This window comes from Ailuropoda melanoleuca, chromosome 4, assembly GCF_002007445.2.
Source record: "Ailuropoda melanoleuca isolate Jingjing chromosome 4, ASM200744v2, whole genome shotgun sequence".
In the NCBI taxonomy this organism is placed as follows: Eukaryota; Metazoa; Chordata; class Mammalia; order Carnivora; family Ursidae; genus Ailuropoda; species Ailuropoda melanoleuca.
This window is the reverse complement of record NC_048221.1, coordinates 92,285,928-92,309,299: the sequence shown is the minus strand read 5'-3', so window position 1 is coordinate 92,309,299 and position 23,372 is coordinate 92,285,928. Positions and strand designations below refer to the sequence as shown.

Sequence of the window (23,372 nt, the reverse complement as noted above, 5' to 3'; positions counted from 1 at the left end):
GTGCTTACTCTCTCAAATAAATAAAATCTTTGAAAAAAAATTAATGAAACGCAGGATTCCTATAGTGTTTGATCTCATACTCCCTTTTTTGGGAAAGTTCAGACAGTTTTCATTTTGTTTTGGATTTTAGTGTTAAAATGTGGATTTCTTTTTTTTAAGAGCATGATAGTTTATTTGAAAAAATTGCACTGTATCGATCATGGTGATCATATACATGATGGCTTTTTGTTGGATATTGACTTTATGGTTTTTTTTCTTTTAAGATTTTATTAGCGCGAGAGAGAGCACGCACATGCACTGAGCAGGGGGACAGGGAGAAGAAGCAGGCTCTCCATTGATCAGGGAGCCTGACATGGGGCTCAATCCCAGGACCCTGGGATCATGACCTGAGCCAAAGGCAGATGCTTAAGCGACTAAGCCACCCAGGTGCCCCATGCTGCTGTTTTTAAAATGTGGGTTTCCTTTACCTATGTTCTGCCTGTTTACTTTTCTGGTTCAATTCACATTGTACTAGTCATTTTATGCTAGTTTTGCTTTTCCAAATAAATGCTTCTTTTTTATGAATTGTCAATAGGTGTTAACATTTATCATAGTAGTTATCTTTTGGTAGTATCTGGTGAACAAATGATTCATTCAACAAATGCCATTTTCCCTTAAGAGGATTATACAAATATTTTAGTCCATTTTTCCCTATTATTAAATTATTTAGGTTGTATTTTTCACATTAATATTTATTTATGTTTATTCTTATGTGTTATTGATACCATAATCATTAGAAATATGAAAAATTCCATCTGCCTAGTTTTGTAGGGTCCATGTGTTGCTTAAAATACTTATTTCAGAGAATGTTTTCCTTTAAACAGTGCTCGGTACATAAGACATAAACCACAAATTTGTTGATTGGTTAATTTTTTAAAATTAAATGTTACTTGACAAAGCGGCAGTGATGGAAGATATGTGACCAGCCTTATAAGCTTCTCTGCAGAAGCTAAACATTTATTTTGACATATTTGCTTCAGTCTTTTATACTAAGGAGAAATACCCCTTTGTAAAAGTTTCACCACCTTTAAATAATTTGAAGTGAGAATTTCTTTCTTTTTTAAAGATGATTCTAACTTCATATTTCTGCACATCTTAGACATAATTATGCAAATGAGGATTTTGTCATGATTATGTCAGTTTTGCTTCATTAGTCATATTTTTTATTAAATATTTGTTCATTTGCAGGTATATTTGCTTACTTAAACTACCATGTTCCTCGCACAAGACGAGAAATCTTGGAGACACTAATCAAAGGCCTTCAGAGACTGGAGTACAGAGGATATGATTCTGCTGGTATTTCCTTTTTAAAAATATTCTAGGTTTTGCATGATTTAAGAGGTTTTTTGTTTGTTTTAGTTGACTAGATTCTTTAGTAATGTCTATTTTGTTTTGAATAAACCTAAAAAGAATTTTTGTCTTTTATCATGTTTAAAGGGTTTATACATATAATTTCAATAGTATTACCACTTATACTACTTTCTAAAGATACCTGCCTTTGTTAAGAATGCTACTGTAAAAACATAAATCACCTGGGGCATTTTCATGGTAGAACACAGTTCTTGAAGGCCTTACTTTATAAATTATCTTTTTTCTTTCCTGTAACTTTTCTCCGAGGAGTCTCTGCTGTTGGCATATACACGTAACCTGAGATTCTACTGCCTTAAATAAATGACAAAACAAATAGAAATAACTTTCTGTCAACTTTGTTTTACTCTGGCTCCTTTCCTTAACTGTGTCGGGGTGCCCATGACCACCCTCGGTTCCCGTGACTCCTGAGGACGACTCAGCATATAGTTGAACTCATAGCTATGATTTATTACAACAAAAGAATACGTAGCAAAATCGGCAAAGGGAAAAGGTGCATGGGGTGAAGTCTGGAGGCACAAGCTTCTGAGAGTTTTCTCCTAGTGGAGTCAGAGAGAATGTGCTTAATTCCCCAGACAGTTGTGACAGTGTGTGTGAAATGTATGTCAGAGAAGCTCATTAGACAGTCAGTGCCCACGCTTTTATTGGAGGCCAGTCACATAGACACCCTCTGCCTAACACACACCAAAATTCTGGACTGCCAGAATGGAAGCAGATGTTCAGCATAAGCCACATTGTTTGCAAAAACAGTTCAGTGTAATAAGCCATTCTTAATCAGTTAGGTAACCGCCCTGAAATCCAAGTTCCCAGACGCCAACCAGGGGCCAGCTTTGTAAGCAGACCTTCCTACGGAAGCAGTGTCAGTCTTGCTATGTTAAGTTTTTACTGTACTCTTGACATAGCCAAATGTAATGGGCATTTATTTTCCATGACCTTCCTCGGTTAGTAGAAAGCAAACTCTTCAGCTCATTTGTTCTTAAAATTCTCTTTCCTTGGCTTCTGACAGCACATATTCTCTTCCTTACATGCTCATTCTTTTCTCTCTGCTTTGAGGTTTCCTTTTCTTCCACTTTTTGCTTAAATAGTAATGTTTTTTCAAGATTGTTTCCTAGGCCCATTTTTCTTACTTTGTGTCTTCATAGGTGAGCTCTGACTTCATCAACCTCCTATATGTTGGTGACTTATAACCCACATGTATTTCCCAAGCCACAGACCTGTATTTCCAACTGCCCCTTAGAAATTTCTTCCTGGAGAAACCATGATATTGTAAACTTTGCACATCCAGAATTGAACTGAATACACTCCCCACTCTGTTCTTTCTGGGTTCCTTTATTCAGCAATCATTCAACAAGTCCTGTGAGCCTAGGAGGTATCCCAGACTCACGCTGCATTTTCACGTTGCACCCGGACAGTTCTACCCTCAGTGTCACTGATCTCTGTCTTCATCACCCCCTTTTGGTTCAAGGCCTCCTCATTTTTGCTTTGCTATAGCTAGATCTTCTGACAGCTGGTGTCTTCTTCTCTTTCTCCCCTTCAGTCTATACTCTGTGTCTAAAGAGAATTTTCTAAACATTTTTGCCATATGATTTCTTGATTTGAAACTACTCCATGCTTTTTCAGTACCTGCAGGTAACTTTGTCAAATTCTTTAGGAACTTAAGTAGGATTTTGAGAAACGTGTTTCCTGTTGTTCCTTCTTTCTTCCCTTTCTGAGGTGGGTGCCAGCCTTTTGCGTTTCTCCGTTGTGCTCTGGTTGCCACCCAACCTGTAGTACTTGTTTTTTTTGTTTTTTTTTAAACCTGTAGCACTTTTGTTGTAACCCAAACCCACAGTGTATTGTAATTATTTTTTCCCTGTCTTCTGAATAGACTGTTAGAAATTTGAGGGAAACAATTGAGTTATTTTCATTTTTGTTTCTAGCAGCTATCCCGTTTCTTGACATATAATAATAAGTTGTCAGTAAATGTGAATTGATGAACAAATGAATTAATTAGAAAAAATAATTTTTAATTAAAAATTTTGGCTCACGATGATAATCTAAGTAAGTTTCTAAATCTTGCTTTTTCTTCCTCTTGATGATTTAGGTGTGGGAGTTGATGGAGGCAATGACAAGGATTGGGAAGCCAATGCCTGCAAGATCCAGCTCATTAAGAAGAAAGGGAAAGTTAAGGCACTGGATGAAGAAGTTCACAGTAATGTACTTAGTTTGAATTTTGTCCTCCCTCCCCTCCCTTTACTTCCTTCTTCCTTCCCTACCAAATTCCTGTTCCTCCCATATTTTGGGGTCCATTTTAAGTATAGTGGTATTTAAAGTTGAGAGGAGGGAAGAAGAGTAGTTTTGTTATTGTCTCTACTAGCATACAATGTATCTTAGCTTCAGAAATGACCATATTTACTAGGAAAGGAAATTAGTTCGGTACATTGTGTTCATAGCAAGCTCAGTGTCCTAAAATGAAGTAACCACCATTCCTGAGGAAGGACCTTTCATAGGACAAAAGGTATTTTTAGTGGTGCCCTTATTCTAGTGTCTTCACTTAGTTGTCTTTACTTTGGAGTAAACTTCTCCTTTGGACGTGTAGTCAGCCTAAATGTTGCCCTTTTTAGTAGATCTGATGTAATCAGGTAAGTGTCATGTTTTTCCTTCAGGGTTTTCTTCCCTGGCATAAAGTAGTTGTCCAGATATACATGCTTCATTAAAGAGGACATACTTCTCAGTATTTAGTTCAAAACATTATACTTACACATTTTCATTTGTCACAGGAAACTTAAAAGCTTTGAAATAAATAGACTGAAAAAAAATTTAAAAATTTTTTTCTACAGGAGCGCCTGGGTGGCTCAGTCAGTTAAGTATCTGACTCTTGATTTTGGCTCAGGTCATGATCTTAGGGTCATGAGACGATCCCTGTATCAGGCTCCGTGCTGGATGTGGAAGACTGCTTAAGATTCTTTCTCTCCCTCTGCCCCTATCGCACTCTGTCTCTTAAAAAAAAAAAAAATCTTCCACAAAACCAAGAAAACAGGTTCTTTTATGTACCTGCTCAAATGGATGCCATTGTGATCATGGTAAAGGAGGGCGGGTAGAAGGGGAAAATGATGGACTTAGTCACTTTGTTTTTCACATAAGCGGAACGTTTAGCTTTGTAGTACTTGCTGAACATGCTAGATCAGTACTTATTTTGCACGTATTGTGGGTAAGATTAGCTTAGGGATGAGGCAGGCACCCAAATAACTATACTTCAAAAACTGTCCTGTAAATACTCCGTCTACTTTGTGTACTACATCCTGTACACCGGGCTGATTATTGTAGGTTCCACAGGCAAGAAAAACAACTTGCTGAAGGATTCAGGGGAGAGCTAGTTCACACTTGGAGTTGGGGTTGGAGAGACTTGGTATATGGGAGGAAAGGCTGCTGATTCCGTTTGGGCAGTGAAGAGAATGGAGGACCTTCTGAGTAGAATAGCGTGGGCAAAGATAAGAATAGGGAAGCCAAATTTGGTGGAATGGTGGGTAGTCCTTTTACTCTGCAGTACTGGTAGAAGTGTGTGGGAGGCTAGAAGGCAGACTGTAACCAGAATCACCGTCTTTGCATATCAACATACTGAAACACGCGGCCTCCTGAAGGAAAGTCAGAAAGGGAGTGGAGGAATGGGAGCTCGCAGACATTGCTGGTGAATTTGTGATAAATGACTTTGAAGAGGAAGCTGGCAATGTCTAAATGAGAGGTGCCTGTACCCTGTGACCAGGTGCTTCCACTCTTTGGCATCTGCTTGAAAGAAGCTATGGACAAGAAGACATGACAACAAGATCATTGCAGCAAAGTGTAGAAACAGCCTAAATGTCTACCAGTAAGAGAATGGGAGATTAAGAAAACAGAAAAGAATACTAGCATTTGTGGACGCATGTTAGTGTATTGGATGTTTAAAGGCACAGGTGGGAAAGCTCTCTCAACTCAAGAATCCCCTGGGGGGTCGGGATGGGATGAGGCCAGGGCATAAAGGAGGCATCAACTGCCTCCTTTTATTTTAGGTCTTAAAAAAAATCGAAAGCACAAAATGGTTAGATGTTCACATTTGTTAACTCTGGGTGTGGGTATTTGGGTGCTTGTGGCGTTCACTTTGTTACTCCGTAAGTTTCAGTGTTTGACCTGTTAAGACAAAAGAGAAGGAAGTCATCAAAAAGGCCATTAGATTGGTTATCGGTAACTTCTGACTTAGATAGTAATACCTAACATTAATTGTTGCATTCTCTGTCCTAGGCACTCTACTAAGTGCCTTACTAGTCCTCAGTATAACCCATCAAGTGGCTAATATTATCATCTTCATTTTGCAGATGAGGTAATTGAAACACAGGAGTAAGTACTGTCACAGAGGAGTAGGTGCTGTCATTACATGGTGTCGGCAGTAAAGGATACTATTTGTAACAAAAATTTAAGATTTTTAAAATATTTTATATCATAAAATTTAAACCATGAATGGCTGTACATTAACATTTGTTATCTTTGGATGTAGGTCTTTGAGTGTTTTATTATTGCCAACAAATTTAAATATGTTCGAACTTTTTTTTTTTTTTTTGTAAAAAGAAGGATTACATCTAAGAAAAGGCATGCAGAGGACACGAGCCGTAGGGGTACATGAGGGGGGAAAGACAGACGATGCAAATAAGCAAATTACGGAGGGATCACAGCTCAGAAGGGTCAAGGCACAGGTAGGAAGTTAGCCTGTATAGGAGTCAGAGGTAAAAGAAGAGCGAAGTACGGCAGTTAGGAGGTGAAGGGGAAAAGCTCAGTAAAGGGGATATTGAGTTACTGTCCAGGTAGGATTGAAGCTTAAGGAGAACAGAAGAGATGTCATGAGCTGTTGGGAGAATTGAGTGAGCTTTCGGCTTAATGAGTAAGGAACACGGGGACATGCTCCTGTGTGGCAACAGTAAAATAGGTTTGGTGATTACCATGAACTTGAAATGGACTCAGTTTACAGAATTTTCTAACTCTCTTCAATGTTGCTTTGGCAGTTTGTGGGTGGGGAGAAGAGAAAACTGGGTGTGGACATTATCTAAAGTTAAGGTTCAACAGAGGGCTTTAGAAAGGGTAACAGTGAATAGGAAGGGTCAAGGATTGGGAGTCATGATAAGTTTATGAAACATAAAATATTTGTTGTGAGAAATATGCTTATTGTCCTAGCAATGATTTTTTTCTTAATAGGCTTTAGATAATGTTCTTATGGCAACAGTGAAATAGGTATGATAATTACTATGAATTTGAATTGGATTCAATCTGTAGACTCTTGTTACTGCCGGTGTGGCCGGGGGGTAGGGGTGAGGGTGGGGGTGGCTTAATTATAATTAGCCTAACAAAGTAGTCAGATGTTTTCATTGCTTGCGTTAGCCTGTTAAGTAGTGATAAACAGTAATCCTTTACTTTTTCAGACGTTATTTATCAGGTCACCTTAATTATTCAAGACACAGTTAAGCCAGGAAAGAATACATTGATGATTTTATCTGTTGGTTGATTGAGCCATCTAACAAAAATTTGAATAACTGCCCTATATAGCGTAGTGCTTGGGATTCAAAGATAATAAGGCAAGCTGTTGCTTTTGTAGAACTTAAATCCTGGTAGAAGCCTGGTTAACACATGTCATAAATGTTATAATAGTACAGCAGAGTATGCCATTATGGTTTTAATCTCTGATTCTGGAGTCAACCGGACTTGGGGTCACATCCTCCCTCTGCTTCCTGTTAGTTATGACCTAGGGAAGGTTCTCTGACCTCTTAGAGCCTCAGTTTCTTAATCTGTAAAATAGGGACAATGGTACCTAACAGAGCATTGTAAAGATTGAATAACAAAATGAATATTTCTTAAGTACTTATTTTATTCTAGCCATTGTGCCAGGCCCTGGTTACACAACAGAGAACAAGATAGGCAAACTCCCTGGTCTGATGGAGCTTACTGTCTAGTGAGAGGGCCAGACAACAAATAAATATATAATGTTAGGTAATGATTAGTGCTATGAAGAGAAAGTATGGTAGCGGTGACCTGTAAGCAATGAACGCATTATCATCAGAATGGGGAGGGAACACCCAAGTGCAAAGACTGTGTGGGTGTGGCCTGCTAATAGCTGAATGTCGGTGGGCTAGAGCACAGTAAGTGAGGGGGAGAGTGGAGGAGATGAGCTGGAGAGGTGACTGAGGACCAGGTCGTTTAGGGTCTTCAGAAGGATGGATCTTACTTCATGTGCCATGTGAAGCCATTGGAAGATTTTGCATTAGGGGATTGACATGATTTAATGGGATCATTTGGTTAGTGTGCAAAGACTAGATTGTACAGAGGGAAGATTGGACATTGGAGACCAGTCAGGATTCTGTTGAAGTAGTTTAGTTGATGGTTGCTTGGGTCATACTGATAGGGATAGGGCAATGGGAAATCTTAAGTCCCTAGCTTCAGGTAAGTTCTCAGTAAATGGTGGCTGTTGTTACTTGCAAAAAGTGTGTTGAGGGCTTTGAGGGGTAGTGGGAGAGGTGGGAGAATGGGAATGTAAAGGCAGCTGGGCCAGATGGTGGAGGGCCTCGTACCCACAGAAAGGAACTGGGGCTTTATCTTGTGAGAAAATGGCTTTCTGGCTCTTTGTGAGAATTGGAGGATCTTTTTATAAATCCCTGTGACCAGGATTAAGATGATTCATATGGGTAACTAGGGATGCAAACCACTTTTTAAGCAATGGGAATCTGTTCAAGTATTTTAAGCTTCGTTTCTTGATCAGATTCGTGTGTTAGAATGATGTCTGATTAGCCAGTGTAAAAACCACGAAGACTGTGCTAAATTAAATGCACCGACTTTCCTATTTGAGACTTCTGAGCAATTTGCTCTTCTTAATTTAGGCCTAATTCTCATAGGCTTGGTTATCTGGTTTCTTTGCCAAATGAATTTTATATTTAGGAAATCAGAAGGAGGGCATTACTAGTAAATACAAGAACTGCCTTTTATTTTTTCCTGGGAAAAAGCAAGAAGAGATAGCTTATAGGGAAAAGGAATCAGAATATCTGCTTTTTAGGATAAAGGAACATCCGTCCATAACCCCCATACTTTCATGGTGTTCTATTCTCAAGGACTATTCTTTGATTTAAGAAGCTCTCCATAATTGCAGTTTATATTGTGAGATATGTTTACATTCACTGGGACCAAAGAAATTGCACTCATAAGGTTGTGTGGCATTGAGAATGTATTTATTTTTACATGTTTAGTTAAAGTGGTACTGAATTTTTTTCAAGGCAAAAATTAGATTTTTTTAAAAAAAGTCACATTATCTTTTTTTGTCTATAACCCTTCAGTTGAAAATTTTCAAGCCTTCAGAAAAGTGGAAAGAATAGTGCATTAATCACCCATATACTTCATCTAGTTTTACTGGTTGTTAGTACTTTGTCAACATTTGCTTTATCTCCCTGGTTGTTATTGGATTCATTTGCCCTAAATATTTGAACTGCATTAACTCCTGAATCTTTTAATTACTGTTTTGAATATGGCTGATTTTCAGTTTCAATAATTGTGTGTTCCAGGTGAGCAGCACTGTAATAATTATATTTAAATATAGCTTCTAACATCTTGACAGTGTGATTTAATAATGGAATTTTTCATATTCTTCAGAACAACAGGATATGGATTTGGATATAGAATTTGATGTACACCTTGGAATAGCTCATACCCGTTGGGCAACGCATGGAGAACCCAATCCTGTCAATAGTCATCCCCAGCGCTCTGATAAAAATAATGGTATGGACACATTCTACATGCTTTGGAATGATTGTAGAGGGGTCAATAATGGGAGAAGAATGAAGGCTCTTATGTTTTTGTTATTTTAGTTTTTTTTTAATCTGGAAAGTTTCAGACATATTCACAAGTAGAGAGTATGTAGAGCCGGATGTGTCTCTCACCAGCTTTAACATTAATACCCAATCTGTTATATTTCTCTATACCCCTCCACCCAGATATTTTGGAAGCTCTCCCTTTGTCTCCTTTTTCCTTGCAGATCACTGTGAGGTTTGTCCTGTAGGCTTTCCTACAGTCTAGATCTTGCTAATTGTATGCATCCCGTGGTATCATTTACCATGTTTCTGTCCCTTCTCTTCACTGTAAATTGGTATGGTATTGATTTACATCTGGACATATATGATGTTTGGGCGTTTTTCTTTTTGTGTTATTAGTGTCCGTAGATGGTCATTGCCAACATGAATTATTTCTTCAGGGCTTTGTAAGATGGTGATAGTCAAATACTCTTATTCCTTTTTCATTTATCTCACATACTTCTATAGAGAGAAACTTACTTACATCTAACTGCATAATGTTTGATTTTTTTTTTCACTTCCTTTACCATTTTTCAAAAATGAAGTGGTTCTAATGTTCTAAGATGAACGAGTTTCTTTTATTATTATTATATACTCATGGATTTAAAATATTGCATTTATATTTTTTAGTTATTTAATCAAAAGAGATGAAAATTATCCCACTACATATGTATTTGATCTTGGAATACTGTTTTAACATCAATTTATCTGACATTTTAAGAATTGTCTGGACCTCACCTAAGTAAATTTCACTATAAACCTGAATAACTGGTTTTTCTTGTTCTTTAACTTTAGTTCTTAAACTCATTTAATGTAAATCAGGTAATTGTTTTAGTTGGAAAGTCTTTCACTTTAAACTTAGGAAATTTTTCTGCATAAAAGCGAATGAACAAAGAAGTGAGAGTAAGAGTTATATAATTCAGCCTTCTCATTTTGCAAATGAAGAAACAGGCCCAGTAAGTTTGCCCCTTTCATATGGTGACATTGGGTTAATAGTTTAGCCACAAGTGAAGTTGATGTCTCTAGACCCCAGTTTATTACATTTCCCCTCTGTGTCCACGTCCCCAGCACTGTGTGCTTCCATTAAACCACATAAATAATGCTGCTGATCTACCCGAGGATTGTCTGATAATGAAAAGTAGAAGATACTTGATTATACTTGGAATTATAGCAGGTCACAAATTTTTTGACTTGAGAAAAATCTGACAGTACTGGGTGTTGATGATGTTTACCAGACCTATAATTTTTTGTCATCAATAATTTTTATCTCTTTTAGAATTTATTGTTATTCACAATGGAATTATCACCAACTACAAAGACTTGAAAAAGTTTTTGGTAAGTAAAGTGACCCAAAAAGACACCAGGCTTTGAGAAATGTCTAATGGAAGCAGTGAGGTGGTTTGTTGCAATGTGCAGCACCATCTAGGGATGATCAAATAATTCCTGAGATGGTTACAAGGGTATGTGGCTTACTGGACTTTTCTTTGTTGACAGTGAGATATTTTTGTTTCTTATGGGCGTAGGAAATAATTATTTGACTTTATTATAAATGACCCCAAAGCTCAAATAAAATTGGAATTTGGGGTGGGGGGACATCTTTGGTATTGTGAAAGACCTTGTTTGTCATTTTTAAAAGATTCTGGGATATATAAGAAGAATTAGGACAGATTAGATGAAGTTTCTCTGCCCTAAATAGCCATGTGCTATATAGTAATAGTCATGGTGATGACCTTCCTGAGTGCCTCTTGGGGTCCAGTTGAAATTTCTGTGATGCTGGAAGCCTGTATCTGTGCTGTCCAGTATAATAGCCAACACCCACATGTAGCTGTTGAGCTGCTGTGACTGAGGAACTAAATTTGAAATTTAATTTAATTTTTTTTTTAAAGATTTTATTTCTTTATGTGACAGAGAGACAGCCAGCGAGAGAGGGAACACAAGCAGGGGGAGTGGGAGAGGAAGAAGCAGGCTCCCAGTGGAGGAGCCCGATGTGGGACTCGATCCCGGAACGCCGGGATCATGCCCTGAGCCGAAGGCAGACGCTTAACGACTGTGCTACCCAGGCGCCCCTGAAATTTAATTTCATTTTAATCCGTTTACATTTATTTCTATTTTTTTAAATAAAAAAAATTTTTTTAAAGGTTTTATTTTTAAGTAATCTCTAAGGCCAACGTGGGGCTCAAACGTACAACACTGAGAGCAAGAGTCGCATACTGTACTGACTGAGCCAGCCAGGTGCCCCTAATCAGTTTAAATTTAAATAACCACTTATATGGGGCACCTGGGTGGCTCAGTCCATTAAGCATCTGCCTTCCACTCAGGTCACGATCCCAGGGCCCTGGGATCGAGCCCTGCGTGGAGCCCTGTGACGGGCTCCCCGCTCAGCAGGGAGTCTGCTTCTCCCTCTGCCCTCCCCCTTCATGTTCTCTCTCTCTCACAAATAAATAAATAAAATCTTTAAAAAAATAAAAAAATAGCCACATATAGCTAATGACTATTGTGTTGGATAGTGCAATTTCATTATCTGTGAAAGAATCATTATATTCACTATGGAATTACTGTTTTGTGACTTTTCGTGACTTTTCGTGACTTTTGTGACTTTAATTATTTAAAATGTTCTTAATTTGTATGTGGCGTATATAGATTTATATAATTTTAAGTGTATATTCAAAATTACACAAAATACCTTAACATTTTGGGTTCACTATGATTAGATGGTGACTTGAATTTTGAACAATGGGTAATGGGGTATGGTGTTGAAAAAATATTAGAAATTGGTTAGTGAAACTTTTGAGGAAAAAAATTCTATAGAAAAGATTTGATATCATGACTATTTCCTTAAATGTGTCAAATTTTTTTTTTCTTCCCTTTCTAATTTCAGGAAAGCAAAGGCTATGACTTTGAATCTGAAACAGACACAGAGACAATTGCCAAGCTTGTTAAGTACATGTATGACAATCGGGAAAGTCAAGACATCAGTTTTACTACCTTGGTGGAGAGAGTTATCCAACAATTGGTATTAAACCACACTTTTAAAGATAATTATTGCCAGTGTTAATCACAACAAACTCTTAAGATAAGCAGAAACTGCTAATTTCTTAAGTATTTTTGGCTTTTATTTCCTATATATATATGTTAGTACTCAGCTTGAATAATTTTGAGAGACTCTTTGATTCCCTCCCTTCCCACACACTTAAAATTCTACTTTTTTCACTATAGTTTAGTGTCACGGGAATTAAAAATAATCCAAAGTCAAAGAGTTTGTCCAAAAGCTATGTGCGCACACACACACAGACACACCACCCAAACATGTATACAGTAGACATAGTTCATCACTTTCTTGCTTCCTATTCACTGAGGTATTCTTTACAGTCAGTAACTTAGCACAAAGGTAGCCTCAGTAAAATGCACACTCTTCATTCGGGGGTAATGTCTGCATGTCTCTGAGCCAGTATAGTCAACTCCTTATTTTTCCTTATGGGGACTTTTCCTTGGCCTCATAACACTGTAGTAAAGTATTTCCCAGCCCAAGAAAAAAATGGCATTCTTTTTGATCCCATCCCAGTTGTCCTAGTTAAAGATTAAAGATGCCAGAGATCCACAAAAGTCCAAATGCATCGTGATTTCTGTCCCCCTCTCCATTCATAACTCTAGCTTCCACATTTAAAAGCCCTATACTTCTTTCTGAAGGTCTAACCCTCCCTTCTTCCCTCTACCCAAATCTTACGATGCCTGCAGCAAATGGAGGAGTCATGTTCCTTTCCTTTACTCAAGGCAGAGTATTGTGCCTTTCCAGCCTTTTCTTATTTCTACTCATTATATAACCCAGTTTGTGTTCTGTGGTGATCCCTTAACCTCGCCTACCTCCTGTTTCTCTTTTTTTCACTCTTGATTTCCTTAGACCCGGTCCCTGAGGAGGTTGGGTTGAGGAGGTGGTATGGTATGCATGTTAATAATTGTGGTTGTGTATATTTTTATCTCTAGTATCAAGGTCAACAAGCATGGAAGTTAGCAGTGGTGTAAGATCAGTGGACCAGAGAATGGGTTTTGAATATTGAGCTTGGAATCTTTTCTAATTCTTTCTTCCCTGCATTCTAATGCACAGTATGGGAGATAGGATGTATCTGTTGAGCAATGTGTACAAAAGTGCTTTAGAATAGTCTGCTGTGGAGCTATTATCTATTGAGTGTATTTCAGGAGTGGGCTTGATTAAAAAATGTGTCTTGGATACACCAAAGCTCAGGAATAAGTGTCTACCTAAATTTCAGACTTGTTTATAACCTACTGCCAAAGAGCAGCATGTGGACAAAAAATTTCTGTGCTGAAGCCAATGTGTTTTAGGCATTTCACATTTGATAATTGTTTATAGTAAGTATTGCTAATGAATTTTTTTCCCTCTTATAGGAAGGTGCTTTTGCACTGGTATTTAAAAGTGTTCATTTTCCTGGCCAAGCAGTTGGCACAAGGTATGTACAAATTTAATAATGACTAATAATTATATGTATTTTGAAACATTTGAGTTATAAGTGTGTTTTCTGTACACATTGATTACCCTTCACTGTAAAGACTTGCCCTTTCTTAGAGACGCCATTTGAATATATTTATTTTCATATGTTCTTGTCCGTTTTTCACCACTCTTCCATTTAACAGGATCCCTTAATAAAGCAAATTTATTTTGGCATTTATAACTGGCTTTTTGTCTGTAGTAGGACACCATAGTTACTTTGTGAATTTGGATATTGAGTATTCTCTAGTTTCAGGCCCCAAACATGAACTTTCTCCATATTTTTTGGAAGTATATATTCTAAACAGATGCCTAGAAAACTGTGCCGTCACTACTTTTGCGAAGGTATTTAGGCCTCATCATGACTTTCTTTTTAGAATAGCAAGAAGCCCTAGTATTTGGCAAGAAAGAGCTGTTTTTAATATGAAGGCAAGGTGACTAAGGAGAACGTGCTAAACATTCATGTATCAGAATTCCATGTACAATTGAAAGGAAGGTTCCATTTGACATTTTAAAAAGGAGAAACATTTCAAATACACTGTTCTAGAACAGGCATTGGCAAACTTCTCTGTAATGGGTCAGAGAGTAAATATTTTAGCCTTTCCAGGCTGTATGGCCTCTGTAGCACCACTGTTTTGCTTTTAGAGTATGAAAGCCTCCATAGAAAATAGGGAAAAGAAAGAGCATGGCTGTGTTCCAGTAAAACTCTTGTGTAACAAAAATAGAGAGTCCTGGCCTCGGGAGCAGAGTCTGCTGACCCCTGTTACTATGTTATAAAAATTCTCTTTATGTTATTCTTTTGTTATACCTGAAGTTGCGCTTAGAGGGAAAATTTAAACATTATTTGACAAGTGTTGGCTCATGAAAATTTATATCTGTGCATTATTTATGAAAATGATTTAATTCTGCCTAATTTTGCACTAACAGACGAGGTAGCCCTCTTTTGATTGGTGTACGAAGTGAACATAAACTCTCTACTGATCACATTCCAATACTCTACAGAACAGGTAAAAACTCTTCCTATGTCATGCCAAGAGGAAACTATAAATTTGAGTGCAGTAGATATAAAGAATTGTGTTCATTAAATTGAAGTAAATGCCTCTTTGGTCAGATGCACACATATATAGTATATAGTTCTGTCTAGACATGAAAAGGATTTGTTGTTGTGATTTCTCTGACGAGGAGAATTTTTTTCTGTTGTATATCCTTAGCTAGGACTCAGATTGGATCAAAATTCACACGGTGGGGATCACAGGGAGAAAGAGGTGGGAAATGCACTCTGCATGGATGGGGAGGAATCTTACCCTCTTTTGTTCATTCTTTACTAATTCTTTGTTCTTGGAGTGAATGAATGTGCTGGGCCTCTAAAAATGTGCTTTTTTATGGGGAAACATATTTTGACATTTTTCTAATTTGCAGAGTATATTTTGTCTGTCTGCTTTTGGCATTTAGAAAACCGCTTTTGTTTCTTTGAAATTTCTGAGATTTAAAATTATAAAATTTTTTTGTTTTAAATTAAAATCATGTAAGATACATTATTATAAATAAGATATTTAGATTGGGAGAAGAGCACTGTGTGCTAGGTTATTGTAAATTGAATTCAGTGGTAGTTATTTAATTTATCCTAACTTTTCACTAAATTATGTTTATTTTAGATCTTTATTTTATGCATGACATTTTACTTTTAGATTTACATTCAACATCTTGATTGCCTTGTTTGAAATTTGAATCTTTTTGTTTTTTTTTTGTTTGAAGTTTATTTTTCTTTATAGGACTTTCAGCCATACAAATTCTGAATCATTTTATTAATATAATTAGAAAACAAATGGCATGCTCTTTTCATTTACTTATTATTAAAACTTTCCAAGTAAAAGATAAGGAGTGGTAAATTCAGAAAATTGAAACCCATATTATTAATATATAATTCTTGGTTTCTTGAAAAAAAATTAGCAAAGGACTCTAAACCCGTCCCTCCTTAGATAGTGGCTGCTTCAGCTCTTTTAAAGCGGAAAGTTCCATACATAGCTTCAGTCATGAAATGTTACGATTTCTTCTTCCTTCCTTCTCCCTCTCCTTCCCGCTTCAGAAGAAAAACTAGTTTAACCAGTGAGAGTACAGAATTTTGGATCCAGAGTTCCAGATTTCTGTGAAGAATCCTGCTCTTGTATACATTACTTTTATGTTACCTTGTTCATTTTCGTAGGCTGCTCTTAAGGAAAAAAATGGAAAAACAGTGGCTAGGGTCTTAAGGAGCTAGAAGAAAAACTTAACATGAGACATCTTTTTAAGATCATGAATTAAATTTAGTAACCTTTATTTCTCTAGCTCCTAGTAGGTAGGTAATGTGTGGCTCAGCAAAACTTAGTTTAAAAAAGAGGCTGTTTTGAACAGGCTGTATCAAGGGGAGAACACGGGACTGGCTGTTAGATTTTCTCCGGTTGTAACTACTGACAAAGGGAGATGGTAATGTTTGTGTTCCACTCAAATCAGATGAGAATAGTGATGTATGGCCAAACGTTTTATAGATTGTAAGAGTCATATAGGTATCAGGTGGTAATGTTCTTTTCATTTAAATAGGCAGTGATATCTTAAATCCTTTGAGATATTATAATATACCTTGTTACTTGAATAAATATTTGGAGAAGGAATATAGTGAAACTTGACGCCAGTAGGGCTTGTATAACCTAAAGCTGGTTGTATTTATTTTGAAAATATCGGTGCTAGGCTATCCTTCTGTATATTTTTGTAATTCACTTTTTTTTACATTAGTAAAATTCACTCTTTCTGATGTGCAGTTTCATGAGTTTTGTCAAGTGCAAACAGTTGTATAACCACCACAAAGTACAGAACAATTCCATCTCCCTGAAAGTTCCCTCCAGCTGGAGCTTTACAATTAGCCCTTGTTCCCATACCCAGGCCTTGGCAAACACTGGTCTGTTTTCTCTTTCTGTAGTGTTATTTTTTTCTACGATGTCATCTTACATGTATTTTTTAAAGTGTGATACCTTTTTTGCTATTGAATTTGGATGGAAAGAGCTGGTTTTTTTTTCATGTCTAAAACATCATGCTAGCACGATTGTGGAGAACTTTGGATGTACGTTTCTAAGAATAATTATAAGCAAGTCTTTATAGACATGCATTTTAGAGGATAGATACAGTATGAATTTTTACAAGTATATTTATTGTGTCCTCTAGCCATTATGTCCATAGTTATAAGGTCTGTAAATGTCCTGATATCAGAAAAAGGTGCTTTTTTTCTGTCTGTGACATTTATATAGTCTTTAATTAATGCATTCCCCCCCCCATTTGGCTAATTTGTCAAACTTCACTTTGCTTTCCAGTTTTGACTTTTGTTGTGAATGAGCAAAAAGGAAAAATATTCTTCACTCATGACTTGACAATTAAGTAGAGATGCCAGAATTCTAAAGATCTAGGATTAAAGGATGTTATTATTGCAGAAGGACCACATTTTATCCTAACTTAAAAGAAATGTAAGAAAACCCAATTTTAAGAAAGAAGAGATTCTAGGTTTATGATATTCCCAGTTCTTAGCAGTAGGTGCCGCACATGGTAGGTGACGGTTAGAGAATTGTAAGTATCTTTTTTTGTTTTGAAGTAAGAATTAGTGTAGGCTACAACTTGATTTGTTCTGCTGACTTACTGTTAAAATCTAGAGAAGTTTTGTTATAAGATAATAAAAATTAATATGCCATTAGTCTTCATTTTATTCATTGCACAATTTTGATATTTTTGTAATTTTTATAAGTTTAGTTACATAAACTTATGTACTCTGTCAAGTTTTGTATGAAGTTAAAATTAGGTGATACATACTTTTGATTAAAAAAAAGTTAGTGATATTAGTGAATTATTTGCCTTTTACCTGGAAAAGAAATATTCTGTTTTAAGATTTGTAATATAGCACTCTTATCTGCCACGCTCTCTTTGATAGTTGCTGTTTCACTCTACACCTTGTGTCTGTTGTTCTCGTTGGCTTATTGCATGGAAATAAGGTGATCTACATAGCATCTTAAAGTTGCTGAGATTATTTTGTGTTGCTATGGTTTTTTGTTGATTTTGTAGAAAATTTTGTCTATTTATACATTGGCCATGGTTTCCTACATGGTTGCTGATTTGTGTGAACTCTGTGCTCTAGGGAAGGACAAGAAAGGAAGCTGCAATCTGTCTCGTGTGGACAGCACAACTTGCCTTTTCCCTGTGGAAGAAAAAGCGGTGGAGTATTACTTTGCTTCTGATGCGAGGTGAGCTTCCTTCGTTGGTTAGAGCATTTTAATAAAACTTCTTGTGTTACTGAAACCAAGTCATTTTGTACATATCTATCATCCTGTGTGGGAGAATGTTGTCAATTAGGGAGAATGGAGGTGTCCTTTTTGGAGATGGGGTTCTAAGGAGATGGGTTCCTAAGAATACTTCTCTAAATTCAAAGCATGTAGGTCAGTTTACCAAGAAAAGAGAACAGTCCTTGAGACTTGTTCCTGCATATTTACTCAGACTTCTTGTATTATTTTTCCCTTTCTTTCTGGAGCCTTACCCAGCTTTTATAGGGAGGAGAGAGTTTAGATTGGAGAACAGAATGACTTAGTGTCGCACCAATTACAGTTTGCTTGCTAAACCATTGTAGTTTTAGTCCAATAAGGATACTTTTCTTTTTTAATACGGAAATAATTTGCACCATAATCACTTTTACAAAAGAAATAGTACTAGACTAAAACATTTAGAGCGAGAAACACCGTGGGATGCTTAAATGCATTTATAAATGGAATACTAACAGCGGTGAGGATAAAGTGGCATCACTCAAGTTGCCAGCAAGTATTTGAGTCATTTGTTGTGCCTGAAAGTGAGGAGATCTGAGGATGAGAAAGTGTCGTAGTTTAGGACTGCCGGGAATACATCGTCTCAGTGGGAGAAGAAACTTCACTGTTTCCTAATCTTTGCAGAAGTGTAGTCAGTGCTAGGACGTGTCCTTGTTGTAATTAAGTAGGTTTGTTACAGAATTGACAGTTAATGGCTTTAATAAACTGGAAATTGCAGAAGCTTATCATCCTTTGGTCATTCACTCATACATTCATATTGAACACTCCGAGCAAAGCCATGTGCTAAGCTTAGGAGATAATGGTGAGTAAAAATGGAAATATACTTGCTGAGGAGTATCTGGCTGGTTCAGTCAGTGGATCCTGTGACTCTTGATCTCGGGGTTGTGCTTTCGAACCCCATGATGGGGGTGGAGATTACTCCAGAAAAATAAAATCTTTAAAAAAATACACTTTGAGTGGATATGTGTGTGTGTGTGTGTGTACACACACTTACACATTTGTCCTTAAGGAACTTTTTTGTAATAGAGAAGACGAATTTTAATCATACAGGTGTAGAATTCCAGCTGTGCAGGAGCTACAGAATGCTTGTGACAGGGTGACTTACCCTTCTCTGGGTGAATTTCTTTAAGCAAGTGTCACTTGAGAGATAAGGAGATGTTAGGAGTTAGTTAGGTGAAGAGGTAGAGGGAAGAACATTAATTTTCTGCAGATTGATCAGTCTGTGAGAGCTCGGGATGGGTATGAGTGTACCTGGAATAGAGAGAGGAAGTTTGGTGGGAGATGATGCTAGAGAAGGAGGCAGGGTCATGGTAAGGTGTTTTGTTGTTTTCTGAAAAGCCAAAGGAAAGCCATCAAGTGGTTTGTTGGGTGAGAGAGAAATCTTGGTTTGAGGTACCTTTTGATACTCCTTTTGGCAGAAATGGAGAACGGATGGAGGGAGGGAATGTGGTTGGATAAGTTAGCAGGTTGCTGCAGTAGTTCAGCCAGGAGCTGATGGTAGCTTGAACTGATTTGTGGTGGTGGACATAGAGGCTCTGAGAAGTGTGTAAGAGTTAAAATTGAAGAATTTGGTGATAGAATGAGGAGGAAATAGCCATGCTTTCTGATTTGATCTAATCTAATTTGGTTTAGGGTGCTGCACAGAGATCCTTTTGTTCATTGTCCACAGTAACCGCCCACTGCCCTGTAGAGAATGGCTTTGGTAACCAGGTAATTATCAGAGATATGGCAGGATGATAGGTTTGTATTTTTTATTTTATTTTTTAAAGATTTATTTATTTATTAGAGAGAGAGGAGGGGCAGGCGGAGAGGGGGAGAGAGAATCTCAAGCAGAATCCCCGCTGAGAACAGGAGCTCGATCCCATGACCCTGAGATCATGACCTGAGCCGAAATCAAGAGTCAGATGCTGAACTGACTGAGCCACACAGGTGCCCCAAGTTTGTATGTAAACTTGGTCCATGTGTCCTAATGATAGTTTCATTCGTAATAATCATCCTTGATTATTGTTTGTAATACTTTCTTGAACATTTTCTAGTGCCGTCATAGAACATACGAATCGCGTCATTTTTCTCGAAGATGATGATGTTGCAGCGGTGGTGGACGGCCGTCTTTCTATCCATCGGATCAAACGAACTGCAGGAGATCACCCTGGACGAGCTGTGCAGACCCTCCAGATGGAGCTCCAGCAGATCATGAAGGGTAAAGTTTTTGTCGTGTTACAGCCGGTGTTCTTAGTGGAAAGGAGACGTGCTACTTCCTGTGGTAGTGTAGGAATCTGATGACAGCGCTGACTGAAATCTTCCACACGATTAGTGAGGGGATAACCCCAAGAAAAGGGATGATTCTTTGGAAGAGTTATCTGCTGGTCTTAACGTAGTTGTTCTTCAAACTTATTCATGGTTTGTTGTTTCTAACATTAAAAAAGAGATTGTTTAAATAGTACTTGATATTTTTAAGATACTTTATTGGTGTAGTTTGTGTTCTGTTTTTTATTCCTCTCTTATTCTGTCTGTGCTTCAGTTTTCTTATATATGAAATGGGGATAATAGGACCTACCTCATTAAGGTTGCTTTGAGGATGAAGAGAGCTAATTTAGGTAGAGCTTTCAGAACAGTGCCTGACACACTTAGTGAGGCCTACATCATGTTTGCTGTTGTTAACTATTAAGATTATTGCGGTCTTGATTTTTATTCTCCTTTCTCATGGGGTCGAACTAAAAGCTAAAAGCTAACATTCATTGCATAATTGCTCTGTGTCCAGTCTCTCCTATATTAATCCACGCTACAATGCTATGAAATAGTTGCTGTTCTTATTTTACAGATGAAGGAATTTCCCCAGGGTCATTTAGGTGTTAAAGGACAGAACCAACATTCTAAAAGCTAACATTCATTGCATAAAAGCTAACATTCATTGCATAATTGCTCTGTGTCCAGTCTCTCCTATATTAATCCATGCTACAATGCTATGAAATAGTTGCTGTTCTTATTTTACAGATGAAGGAATTTCCCCAGGGTCATTTAGGTGTTAAAGGACAGAACCATAATTTGAACCTAGATCTGACTCTTAAACCTAAGTTTGTCCCCTTCCTCTGTTTTGTTCTAACTGCATAATTTAGGTGTGAAGTTAATAAAGTGAGTTTTCCTCCTTATTTTTCTTCACATAGAGTAGAATGTCCTATGTGAATATTGTACTATATCGCCTGAGCTCCTGTTTCATTTACTAAGATTGTGTTACAGGGGATAGGATTCTTAATGGTATGGATTTCTTAATGATACAATTTATGTTACTTTAGGCAACTTCAGTTCATTTATGCAGAAGGAAATTTTTGAGCAGCCAGAGTCGGTTGTGAACACGATGAGAGGAAGAGTCAACTTCGATGACTATACTGGTAATTACATACGAATTATTGTTTCGGAGCCTCCTGCGGGCGTTGACATTGGCAGCCTGAAAGTTCATTGTCCTTTACAGCCTTACAGAAAACTGTGGCTGCCAGCTGCCAGTGGCACCAGTCATCTGTTATAAGCCCTTCCGTTATTACTCCACTGATGTGAGCAGCACCTAGAATCTTTAGATATATAGAGACAGAAGGTAGATTAGTGGTTACCAGGGACGGGGAGAGGGGATGAAGAGGGAGTCATTTAATGAGTGCAGGGTTTTAGTTTGGGAAGAAGAAAAAGTTCTGGGGATGGATGGTAGGGATGGTTGCACAACAGTGTGAATGTGCTTAATGCCGCGGAACTGTACACTTAAAAATGGTTAAAATGTTAAATTTATGCTCCATATAGTTTACTGCAATAAAAAAGGGGAGATAATAACTAATGGTTGCCAGAGGCTGAGGGGATGGGGGTGGAGAGTGATGCTAATGGCTATGGGGCTTGGGATGGTGATGAAGTGTTCTAAAATTAGATAGTGGTGACGGTTGCACAACTCTGAATGTACTAAAAACCACCGATTGTACATTTTAAAAGGGTGAATTTATGGTACGTGACGTATCTTAAGGTAGTTATAAAAAATGTGAAAACTGGCTAGAAAGTCACATTTGAAAATTGTTGGTTAAAGGAGTATTTGCATAATTTTCCTGGAAAGGGGGGGATGTCCCCCAGTGTATGATTAAAAACATTTAACTTGTTTTCGCTTCAGAAAACTGTTATTGGGCACTTGCTACGTAACAGGGACTGTTCTGGGCACTGTAAATTCCAAGAGTAGTGAGACCTGGTCCTCTCCTTGGGAAGCTTACATGTATCTGCTCAGCCTGGATTTTCTCTCTCAGTTTCTAAATGAGTGAAGGTGTCAGCTTCCCCAGAGGCTCTCCACCTGTTTGCTTAATGCCTTCTGGGATAACCTGTACCTTCCTGCTTGTTTAAGATGAGCTGAGAGTGCAGCCCTGGTCTTCTTTCTGGAAATTCTGCCTGGACCTTGTGTCATAGGAGCTTGTCCACCTTGCAGAGATGAGTTTGAGATTGACGTTCTGGGGTCATAAGGTGTCTATAAACTGTTTATTGTGAAATCCCATTTTGGGAGCACTCCTCGCTCTTCGTGACCAATTTAGTAAACAGTTTCACAAACACGCTTTGGGCTGAGCTTCTTGGCATTAATTTGTTTTTGAGAAATAATTGCTAGGTGCGAAAATCTCTTTCTGAGTCTGTGTGTCATGTGTGCAGTATTAAGTGTCTTTTTATGCCATGGTCTTTTAATGGGTAGAGAATGATTTCCCTGAGCAAATGCTGTCTCTGTATCTTTTTCTTTTCTGAGCGGCATCAGACTTTCTCAACAGGAGAGATTTGTTGAAGCTGAATTATAAATTGAACAAATGTGTTTGGAACACCATGCTGAACATAGTAGGGACTATAAGGAAGTTATTTCTGATACGGTCTCCTTTTTGAGGTTCTCATAAATCTAGAAGGGGAGTGAATATATAGTTATTTAAAGAGAGGTAAAATATGATCAGTGACATTAGAAATACAGTTTAATGTTGAGATGTTTAAAGTTCACTGTTGAATTTGGAGTGAAGAATAAATGTGTCAGTGGGCAGGGAAGGCTTCATGAAGCAGGCAGGCATGAGTTTCAAGGATTTGGAAGGTGAAGATGACACGGGAGCATTGCAGTTGGAGAGAACAGCGTTAGCTAAGGGGAGCTAGTGGGAAACCATCGGGCAGCTATTGGCAGAATACTGTGTAGTCCAGTTTGCCACATCTACCCGAAGAGGAGTGAGGAGCAGTAAGTCTGGGAAAGAAGATGGGAGGAGCTGCCAAAGGGGTCCTCGAATGCTCTGACCTTGGGGGTGTGGGGAGACCTCCTTG

The 23,372-nt window shown here is 37.7% G+C and overlaps 1 protein-coding gene across 2 annotated transcripts in view; it reads left to right on the top strand.

The window, feature by feature from the left end:
- Positions 1-23,372, top strand: part of GFPT1 (glutamine--fructose-6-phosphate transaminase 1) — a 61,467-nt gene that overhangs the window by 9,714 nt on the left and 28,381 nt on the right. Inside the window, exons 2-11 of one of the 2 annotated variants that reach the window (XM_034659248.1) lie at positions 1,228-1,335; positions 3,491-3,598; positions 9,043-9,168; positions 10,516-10,574; positions 12,118-12,252; positions 13,641-13,702; positions 14,668-14,747; positions 17,894-17,999; positions 20,108-20,271; positions 21,365-21,460. In XM_034659248.1, the coding sequence (XP_034515139.1) occupies positions 1,228-1,335; positions 3,491-3,598; positions 9,043-9,168; positions 10,516-10,574; positions 12,118-12,252; positions 13,641-13,702; positions 14,668-14,747; positions 17,894-17,999; positions 20,108-20,271; positions 21,365-21,460 (1,044 nt within the window). Of the gene's footprint in view, positions 1-1,227; positions 1,336-3,490; positions 3,604-9,042; positions 9,169-10,515; positions 10,575-12,117; positions 12,253-13,640; positions 13,703-14,667; positions 14,748-17,893; positions 18,000-20,107; positions 20,272-21,364; positions 21,461-23,372 lie in introns of those variants that run through there. The other variant, XM_034659249.1, reaches the window with a different exon arrangement.